General features: G+C 58.2%; 1 protein-coding gene across 1 annotated transcript; it reads left to right on the top strand.

Moving 5' to 3' along the window:
* Positions 1 to 9,928, top strand: LOC306640234 (pepsin F-like; the record flags this gene model as incomplete). Its single annotated transcript, XM_079104345.1, has 9 exons — positions 1 to 53; positions 1,460 to 1,619; positions 2,305 to 2,426; positions 2,521 to 2,635; positions 3,488 to 3,687; positions 6,351 to 6,467; positions 7,986 to 8,130; positions 8,204 to 8,302; positions 9,685 to 9,928. 9 exons carry the CDS (start codon positions 1 to 3, stop codon positions 9,832 to 9,834), a joined length of 1,161 nt encoding a protein of 386 aa, XP_078960471.1. The 3' UTR covers positions 9,835 to 9,928.
* Positions 9,929 to 10,856: the final 928 nt, after the last annotated feature.

Below are 10,856 nucleotides of genomic sequence, written 5' to 3'. Positions count from 1 at the left end.
ATGAAGTGGTTTGGGGTCCTCGGGCTGGTGGCCCTCTCAGAGTGCTTGGTCACGTAAGTATGAAAGGGACAAGGAGTAGGGCCCTCTCTCCCCCTCCTATTCTCTGACCCTCTATTCTGCTCATCCAGGGTGGAGAAGGAAATGGCATCTTTCTTGGCTTTCACAAAGTTAAAGTCTTTGTTTACTGAAGAGTTGCTTGCCATGAGTGCTTGGGGCAGGCCTGCAGGGTCACACATCTCCAGGGGCACAAGTCATCACAGGTGATGCGAATGGCACTCCCCAGAATTGTTCAGTGTACAACCTGTGCAGCTGTGGGGACGGACCCCTCCAGGAACAGCCTTTCTGCCACATCTACTTCTAGGTCTTTTCTGCTCTCTCCTCTCTCCTCTCTCCCTCTCCCTCTCCCTCTCCCTCTCCCCCTCTCTCTCCCTCTTCTTCTCCCTCTCCCTCTCCCTCTCCCTCTCCCCCTCCCCCTCCCCCTCCCTCTTCTTCTCCCCCTCCCTCTCTCTCTCCCCCTCCCTCTCCCTCTCCCTCTTCTTCTCCCTCTCCCTCTCTCTCTCTCTGTCTTTCCATGTGTGGATGTGTTTCTGTGTCTCTACGTCTCTCTCCTTTCTCTGTGCATCTCCCTGGCTTCTCTGCACCTGTAGAACTCATTTCTTTCTGATTGCTCTTTGTTCTGACTCTCTCTTACCCCTCTACCCTCTTCTTTCCTTTAACTCATAACCCAGCCCCAACCTCTTGAGCTTTCTCTCTCCTGCTTTCTCCCCGGGGCCCTCTCTTCTGATCGTGTCCGGACAGATCAGAGGGGCTGCTCCTGGGCCCAGCTGTGTCTTCCCCAGGCAACATGACCACAGCCAAGCTACAAACTCCCTGTGCTGCAGATTCCTGTCCTGTAAAAAGGGGCTCATGGTCCCCATTCTCCTCCCCGAGGGCTGCCTGGGGCGTCAGAGAGATGGCAGCCACAGTAGTAAAGAGGACGGGGCAGCAGACCCAGCTTCTCCCGCAATGCCACCACACTCGCAGGGAGAAGGCCCTTCCCTCCCCGCTCTTGATTCTCTTTCGGTGCTGAGGGTGGAACCCAGGGCCTACCACACGCTAGGCGAGTGCTGTACCACTGAGCTACACTGCAGCCCTTTTGTTTTATTTTGAGAAGAGTCTCACTCTGTTGCCCAGGCTGGCCTCCAACTTGCTATCCTCCTGCCTCAGCCTCCTGAGCTGCACCAGGTTCCATCTGTTTTACAGAGAGGGAAACTGAGGCTTAGAAAGGTCACGTGGCTTGAGCTAGACCACAGAACCTGGATTTCAAACGTAGGTCCGCGGTTCACGGTCTTTCCATTGCATGGAGTGGCCTGTCCCTGGGACACTCACAAGGATGCTTGTACGATGCCCAGGACGGTCACAGGGCAAACTGCAGCAGGGGGCTGCCTCTCATGGCCTTTCCTTCCTGATGGTGTTTCAGGCTCCCTCTGATGAAGATCAAATCCCTGCGAGAAAACCTTCGGGAGAACAACGTGCTGAACGACTACCTGGAGAGATACCCACGCGGCCCAGCCCACAAGTCTCTTGAGAAACATCCGGACCCGGGAGTAGCTTTCGAGCCCATGAGGAACTACCTGGATGTGAGTGTGGCAGGGAGGTGGGCTCCCCCCGGCCTGGGGCTCCCCTGGGGACCAGAGCCAGCCTGGGGTGGGGAGGGTCCTGCAGGCAGAAGCACCGGGAAACAGCCGCCTGTCCCCCAAGAGGACTCCCAGGCTCAGCTGTGGGACCGTGGAGTCCGGGCCTAACAGTGGCCAGATGCCAGGTGCATCCTTTCTGTGCCAATGACTGTCCCTGGGCAGTCTGGTGTCCCTTCTGATGTGGAGAATCACCTAGCCCCACGGAAGCTGAGCCACGTCTAATCAACGCAAAACCCCAACCGCAATCCAAGCTCAAACCCGGGGTAGAGGCGCTTCCACCGCCGTGGCACCAAGATCTGCCCCAGCGTGCCCGGGAAGGGCGGGGACCAAAATCCTCGTCGCCTCTTCCAGAACCTCTAGCCCAGCCACGAAAATGGGCAGAGAACAGATACCTGTCAAATAAAAGGCCGCTGGGGGTGTGGCTGGTGCACCCAGTTCAGAGAAGGGGGCTTCCTGGGGAGGGGGAGGGGAGGCGGGGGGGAGGGGAGGCGGGGGGAGGGGGAGGGGAGGCCGCAGGGCCAGCCAGGCCAAGGTGCTGCCTGAGCACAGGCTCCGGGGAAGTGGTGGGGAAGTCTTGCGTGAGAGGGATGGCCGGAGCTGGCCAGCCTGAGCCAGCAATCCCCTGCAGCTGGCCTACGTGGGCATCGTCAGCATCGGCACGCCCCCTCAGGACTTCAAGGTGGTCCTAGACACCGGCTCCGCTGACCTGTGGGTGCCTTCCACCTACTGCTCCAGCGGGGCTTGCGGTGAGTGCCCGACCCCGGTGCATGTCTGTCCGTCTGTCCGTCCCTCCCTGCGGGCCCGGCAGGCCTGACGGCTGCTCCCTCCGGTGTCTCGCAGCTAGCCACAGCAGCTTTGACCCTCTGCGCTCCTCCACATTCCTGGTCTCTGGTCGGCCCATTCACCTGGTCTATGGCTCCGGAGCCATATCGGGATTTCTTGCCTACGACACTGTCAGGGTAACGTAGAGACTGGAGGCCAAGGCAGGGCGGGTCCTGGGAGTGACCCCCACTGACAGGACCGGAGGCAGGGTCAGCTGGGAGTACCTGTCCTTTCTGGAGTCCCCCCTCCACCCACCCTGCGGGGCTGTGTCCCTGGGGCTCCTGTGGGGCTGACCCTCCAGCGGGCTGCAGGTGCCTGGGGTGCAGATTGCAGCTCCTCTCCCCGTAGTGAGCAAGAGGCCAATTCTTCCAGAGGCAGGGAGAGAAGTCTTCACACGCCACACTCCGCGGGCACTCCTGTTGTGATGACTCATTTAATCCTCTCCATAACCACCCACCCCCCACCCCTCGGCAGGCCCTGCTCTGATCTCCACTTCTACCTAAGAGGGAACAGAGAGGGAGTGCTTGCCCAGGGTCACACAGCCGGTCAGTGGCGGAGAAGAGGTGTGGCTCGGTTTTCTAGAGAAAGCAGAACTGCTCTGGAGTCCCCAGAGGCAGCTGATGGCTCCAGAAACTCCAGTAGGAAAAACAGGGCCAGACTCAACCTGCTGACTCGCGGGCTCCTCCCTGGGAGTTGGATTGAGAATCTAATCAACCTGGGGGCCGCCCCTCCAGGGCGCCCGCGTGCACACACAGGCACACCCCCCAGAGGAGACCCACAACAGACTTTCCCAAAGCCCTGGGACCACTTGGTGTAATGAACCACGCTGCCACGCAGATGCCCGGGCTGGCTCCTGCCTGGGAGAAGCACCCGCAGTGCCCACCACCCGCCGGCCTCAGCTCTTTCCCACAGTGCAATGCGCCTCCTCACCCACTCCCAGCCCAGCCCCGCCTGCCAGGCCCCCAGCTCGACACCCTTCTCTGCCGCAGATCGGGGGCCTCGTGGATGCAGCCCAGGCATTTGGCCTGAGTCTGCAGGAGCCTGGTGACTTCATGAAATACGCGGTCTTCGACGGCATCCTGGGCCTGGGCTACCCCAGCCTGGCCCTTCCGGGAACCACGCCTGTCTTTGACAACCTGTGGAAACAGGGTCTCCTTGCTCAGAACCTCTTTGCCTTCTACCTGAGCAGGTAAGTTGGGGCCAGCAAGCTGGTTCTCCAATCTGCCTGTAGCACACTTCCAGTTGCATACGAAAACTATAGACTCTGATCCAGAAGATTCCTTAGAAGCCAGCAGACTATGACCTGGGGTCCAGAAGTGGCCCACCATCTATTTTTGTAATTGAAGACTTTTTGGGGAGGGGAGCATACTGGAGATTGAACCCAGTGGTGCTTTACCACTGAGCTACATTCCCAGCCCTTTTTATTATTCTTTATTTGAGACAGGGTCTTGATAAGTTGCTGAGGCTGGCCTCAAACTTGCAATCCTCCTGCCTCAGCCTCCTAAATTGCTGGGATTGCAGGTGTGTACCCCAGTGCCCAGCCTTATAAATGAAGTTTTATTTTTTATTTTATTTATTTATTTTGCAGTGCTGGGGATTAAACCCAGGGCCTTGTGCTTGCAAGGCAAACACTCTACCAACTGAGCTATCTCCCCAGCCCTAAATGAAGTTTTATTGAAATACAAGTGTGCTTGTTCATTTACTGATGTCTGTGGGTGCTTTTGCACTATGGTGACAATGTTGTGCAAAGCAAAAGATTTTGTGTGGCTTGCAAATGCTAAAAGATAGAAAGTCTGGTCCTTTATGGAAAGGTGTGCTGACCCCTAGAGCCCAGTGGCTTCATCTGGCAGATGAGGAAACCGAGGCTCAGAGAAGGCCTCTGACACTCTTGACAGTCCAGCCTGGCACTAGTCAAAGCAAGACTCGAACTCAGTCCTCAGAACACTCCCTCATGGTGATGGTCAGTCCATCAAGTCCCCAGCCACAACTCTTGGTAAAGAAAAGCTGAAGTTAGCCAGGTGAAGTGGTGTGTACCTATAATCCTCGTTACTTGGGAGGCTGAGGCAGGAGGACCACAGGTTTCAGGCCAGCCTGGGCAATTTGTTGAGATCATTTCTCAAAATAAAAAATTTAAAAAGAGTTGGGGGATGTGGCTTAGTGATAGAGCACACCTGGTTCAATCCCCAGTACCACAAAAGAAAAAAAGAAGAAGACAAAGAAAAGCTGAGGTTCCTGACCTAAGGGTCTGGCAGAGGATGGAGAAGGAAGAAACAGCAACAACGGATCTGCATAGGAGGCAGGAGAGGCAGGTGGTTGAGCCCTGGGCTCTGGGGGCAGCCGAGTTCAAACGCCAGGTCTATAGCACAACTTTAAGTGAGTGTTTTAACCTCAGTAAGCCTCAGGAACACCTGTGCTCAGTCCAAAGAGTTAATTCATTCAACAAGCCTTTATTGAACATGTACTATGTCCCGGGTGCTGCTCGGTACACACGAGGAGACAGACAAGAGGTGGAGAGGAAGGCAAAAAATGAGTAAACGAATGAAAGGGGAATAAACTGGGGTCAGTAACTGGTTTGGCGGAAGCAGTGACTCGGGCTGATAGAACAGACAGAGGTGGGGGCGGCCTCTCTGAGCTGGGAGAGGCTTCAGAGGCAAAGTTCCGGCAGGGGGAGGGGAATGCAAGGCCCCCAGGAGAAAGGAGGGAGGAGCACTCAAGGACCAGCCAGGGGGCTGCGTGGCCCAGGGTGGGGCCTGGGGTTTAAGAGAGTGGTGGGGGGGGTGTCTCTAAAAGGGGAGAGGCAGGCAAGACCTGTGATCTGACTTGTGTTTCTGTTTTACCTTCCAATTTGAGCTTAATTTTACTTTAACAGACTTGTTTAATCATACAGATTTATGGGGTGTTGTGTGATGATTTGAGGCTTGTACACATTGGGGGTGATCTAATCAGTCATTAGCATCCAATTTACATTTTTTGGAAGCTCACCCTGGGTGCCCACCAGAGAAGGACCAGAGTGGAGGCAGGGAGGCCAGGGAAGAGGCTGCAGTAGGCTCTTTAGGAGAGAGAGTGGATGCCTGGTCCAGTGTAGAGAGAAGAGTGGAGAGGGGAGGCTGTAGGTTGGAGAAAGAACTCACACAATTTGCCAAAGGGTTAGGTGTGGAAGGAGAGAGGTCAGCTGGATGTTTCCTCCCTCACTAAAATTTTCCTGAGTCCAGGACCAGATACATAATTTGCAAAATAGCATGGGGACTTTGCTCCAAAGTATCTAAAAAAATCAAGGGCTGGGGTGTAGAACAGTGGGAGAGCGTGCACTTAGCAATACACCCGACCCTGGGTTCAATCCTAGCACCAAAAAATAAAAAACCGAGGCCAGCAGAGGTGTGGGCCCCGCCAGGCCCGGAGCCCTGTGGACTGACCGGTTTGCACCCACGAGGTCAGTCCTGGGTGGCCCCAAAGACATGCGAGACCCCCTCGGGCCTCAGTTTTTCTGGAAAATGCCGGGCTAGACGTGGTAGAGGTCAGACACCTCTGGACACAGCGTCTTCCAGCTGCCTCTGAGTCTGCTGGGGTCGCTGGTGGGTACCTGGCCCCAGAAGAGCGGGGTGCTCACAGCCCAGCAGGGAAACCAGGCCGACCACAGTCAAACCTCAGCTTTACCCTTCGCGAGCCACGTGACCAGCCTGGGATGGCACTCAGCCCGTCTGGCCTCAACTTCCCTGTCCACAGAGTGGGGCATGGGTTGGGCCAGCCCTACGGGGCCTTGTGGATTGAGCCAGTGACATAAGCACAGCTGGACGGTGCGGGGGATGGTGTGCTGGGCTCTGTGGCAACGGCCTTCCTCTTCCTCCGCTCCAGCAAGGACGAGAAGGGCAGCGTGCTGATGCTGGGCGGGGTGGACCCCTCCTACTACAGCGGAGAGCTTCACTGGGTGCCCGTGTCCAGACCCACCTACTGGCAGTTAGCCATGGACAGGTAAGCCTGGGTGATGCAGCCCTGTGACCTGTGCACATCACAGGGACACACAGGCCCATGCTCAGACAGGCAGCTGCACCCATGTGCACACCCAGCAGCGTGTACAGCCACCGAGGTGGACACACACAAACACACACAGTCACAAGACATGTGCATGGAGTCACACAAACACAATCACCCCGACACATACACACTCACAGACGGACACACGGACACACACCCCGCCTAGTCACGGCTTCGTGACCTCCCCGGGCTTCCTGACCAGGCTTTTGAGCAGAAAAAATGGAGCAGGCCTGAGTCTTGGGCACTAGGAAGTGGCTGGACCTCAGGCCAGGGGAGGCGGTTTCTCTGGAAGAGGCCCATGAGCGTGCCCAGGCCTGCAGCAGCCAGGGTGGGTGAGAAGTGACCCAAGCACCTAAGCTGCAGAGACCAGGGGTCAGGGAGAGAAGTGAGCAGGCTGAACAGTCACCACAAGTGCCACCATCCCGCTACACCCAGGACGGAGGGTTTCCCAGGACATGGGGCTTTCCATTTGAAAAGAGGAGAGATCCTGGGCAGCCAGGAAGACTGGTCACCCACAAGCAGATGGCCAGTAGCAGAGAGAAGTCTGCCAGGTTGTCGAGATCTGAAAGCAACACAGACACAAGGACACCCCCTACCCCAGCCAGCCAGTGGTGGGCAGGGCTGCAACACTCAGGAAGCTGGGAGACGCGAGTGCCTGAGGACCTGGGGACCAGGACTGACCAGAGTCCCTGTGATTCCCTCAGACAAACACTGTAAACCTCCTTTGGATGCTCTACGAGGGGGTGGCCTTCCCCTCAGGCTGCCTCGGCCACTGCCTGGGCCAGGGTCTGTGTCTGAGCCAGGCACTGCTGGGGACGGCCTTCCAGAGCAGCCTGCAGGCCTCTTCCTCCCGGATGGACCCTCCATCTTCACCGTGGGCCCCGGAGTTGGTCTGACTCCAGATACAGTTCTTGGTTGCCCCTGGTTCTTGTTGGTTCATTGACTCACTCAACCAACCTGTTGAGCAGTGGCTGTGTGTGGGTGCTGGACCCGGCATCCTGGAGGGCAGCTGCTCGTGAAGGAGTCACACTGATAATGACATGCCACCTGCTGGAAACCAGGAAGATAGGACTTTAGCTGGAACCTGGAGAATGAGGAGAAATGAGCCCAGCAGCAGGGCAGGGCAATTCTAGGAAGAGAGACCTGCTTGTGCAAAGGCACTGAGGCAGGAAAGAGCACCAGGATTTCAAGAATGGAAGGGCAAGGGTCCCGTGCCTATAAGACCCAGCTACTCCTGAGGCTGAGGTGGAAGGATCGCTTGAGCCCAGGGGTTGGAGGCCAGCCTGGGCAATAGAGAGACCCCAGCTCCAAAACAAACCAACTTAACAGAGGTCACAGAAGCGTAGGGTGACCAATGCGAGGGAAGCAGAGGGTGGGGTGAAGCTGCCATGCTCTTCCAGAGATGGCTGGGGAGCAGGCACAGCGATCCTGGCGTCTCTCTGCTCCCTGTCTCAGCATCTCCATGAACGGGAAGGTGGTTGCTTGTGACGGCGGCTGCCAGGCCATTATCGATACCGGGACCTCCTTACTGAACGGCCCACCGAACTATATCCTCAGCATCCAAAAGATCATCAACGCCCAGCCCTACAGCAATGGCCAGGTACAGGGGGTGCGGAGGGTCACTCTGGGCTCTCCCCACACGGGACCAAGCTTCTGCTCCCCACGCCCCACAGTATGTCGTGGACTGTAACACTGTCGGCTCCCTGCCCGACATCCACTTCAACATCAGTGGCGTCAACTACCCAGTGCCAGCCAGTGCCTACATCCAGGAGGTGAGGAGCCGCCCCAGGGCCGGGCTCCGGTGGTGAGTGGCGGGAATCCTCGGGCTGGGAGGAAGGAAGGCGCCCCTGGTGGTCGTGATGTGCACTGCAGCTGCTGCGCAGCTGGCGCCTCCACAAAACCAACCTTGGACAGGCCAGGGCAGTCGCCCTCCCTCATCCTCCTTAAGTAGTGACCCGCCACCCGCCGCTGGCACAGTGCGAGGAACAGGAGAGGGCACCCAGGGCCTGCCCCCGAGCGTCAGTTCAATCAGGTGGCACTAGCTGGAAAGGTGACATAGGCCGAAGGGCAGTGGCAGGGACAGGCTCGCCATCATAGGGAGCTCCCTTCCCATCGCCAAACTGCCCACTGTGGATGATGAGTTATGTGGTCACCCTAGGTCACAACTGCCCTTGCCCAGCCCCGGCTCCCTCCTCCTCCTCAGACACAGCGACAGTCTGGGGGCTGGGATGTGCACATGAACAGAGGATGCACGGGACCCTCAGCACGGGACCCCTCAGCACGGGACCCCTCAGCACGGGACCCTCAGCACGGGGACCCTCAGCATGGGACCCCTCAGCATGGGACCCCTCACTCAGCACGGGACCCCTCAGCATGGGACCCCTCACTCAGCACGGGGACCCTCAGCACAGGGACCCTCAGCACGGGACCCCTCAGCACGGGGACCCCTCACTAGCACGGGACCCCTCAGCATGGGACCCCTCACTCAGCACGGGGACCCCTCACTCAGCACGGGACCCTCAGCACGGGACCCCTCAGCACGGGGCCCATCACTCAGCACGGGACCCCTCAGCACGGGACCCCTCAGCACGGGGCCCATCACTCAGCATGGGACCCTCAGCACGGGGATCCTCAGCACGGGACCCCTCAGCACGGGGACCCTCAGCATCAGGACCCCTCAGCCCAGGGACCCCTCAGCACGGGGGCTCAGGAGAAGCTCGGTGCTAGCCAGTGCCCCTGGGAGTCCAGGCCAGGCCAAAGGGACTAAAGGGGCAGAGAGGGAACAGACAGCCCAGGTGCAGAGAGGCAGGAGGGGACCATGGGGTTGGGGGCAGGTCCACATAGGCTCCGTGCGGATGGTACCCGGGAGCTGTGTGAGGGGAAAGCTGGGCAGACAGGTCCCCAGAGCAGGGCCATCGGGGAAGGGGAGCTGGGTCCAGAGAGGAGCAGCCCGAACGAGGGTCCCAGGAAGAAACAGCAGAGGGCGAGGGAACTGGAAGCAGCCTGGTCCCGGCAGGACGCCCCACTCTGCAGCAGCTCAAGGGAACCTCTCCACTCCTGCTCAGGAGGGATGGGACACTGAGAGGCCACTGGCTGTGACTACTGAAGGTGGGCGGGGGGCTCGGAGTGACAGCCGGCGTCCCGACTTCTCCAGAGTCGTTCACACACCTGCTACAGCAGCTTCGAAGGTCTAGACCACCCGTTTCCCTCGGAGACCTGGATCCTGGGAGACGTCTTCCTGAGGCTGTATTTCACGGTTTTCGATCGGGCCAACAACAGAATTGGCCTGGCTCCGGCAGCGTGAACGCTGGGCCTCGCCAGGAGGCTGCGCCCGCCCCCGCACAGATCCAAGCCACGTGTGGCAGATTCCCATCCAGGGAAGCTGACGTGAGCTGTCGGGGCTCCACAGAGCCCTGCCCTTGGTGGAGAATAAAGGGTTTCGTTTGCAATGGTGCTAATACTAACAGTGGCTTTCCTCTCTGTCCAGTCGGCCTTCTGAATGAAGCAAGATTCGCCAATGTAGTCTAGACCTCAAGGGGGACAGGCCAAATCTAACTGGCTTGAATGCAAAAGAGACCTCAGGAAGGAGCCTGGGGCAGTTGCAGAACCAGAAAAGGGCCAGAGATCTCAGAGGCCAATGGAGCCAAGAAACCAAAAGCCCCTCCCTCCTGCCCTCCCCTGGTCTTTGATTCTCTGTCCTCTCAGAGGGGAGAGCGGTGCCCACCTCGCCACCTCCTCATCCAGAAGAGGGGCAAAGGATAGTTGAAGACGGATTCTATTCTCTCTGTCTCTAAAGGACCTTGGGCAGTAAGTAGCCTTCTGCTGGTGGCGGCTCTGGGCGAGGCCCTTTGAACTGGTGGATCCCCCAGCTCCTCTCGAGGCGGGGAAGGAGCTCCAGACGCCTGCTCTCTGTCGCCCACTCCTGCAATGTCCTTCCCGGCCCTGCTTCCCACGAGGAGGGCCCCTGTGGATGCCTGAGCCATTCCCACCCCGCGAATGTCCAGCAGGCCCTCCTGTTGGCTTCAGACTGTCTTAGAGAATCTCTTGAAAGGGACCAGGTGAACAAAGCCTCAGCCTTCTGCGGCAGGCCACCCTGAGCTTCCTCCGGAACAGCTAGGAAGCCATTTGGTTTGGGGTGGGGCTGATACCACCCCTTACCGGTGACGAGTTCTGTTCCCCCTAATGTTGAAGTGTGAACACTAGAGAAGTAGCCAAGGCAAGCATACTAAGCAGGTTTTATTTAAAGGAAATAATACAGACTTCTCCCAGGAGGGAGAAGGGGGCCATGGCTGATGTTCTAGAATCCCAAGAAGTGCGCGCACCCTA

This window comes from Sciurus vulgaris (assembly GCF_902686455.1).
Source record: "Sciurus vulgaris genome assembly, chromosome: 11".
NCBI classification, from domain to species: domain Eukaryota; kingdom Metazoa; phylum Chordata; class Mammalia; order Rodentia; family Sciuridae; genus Sciurus; species Sciurus vulgaris.
The sequence above is the reverse complement of the archived record's forward strand: the minus strand, read 5'-3'. Positions and strand labels throughout refer to the sequence as shown.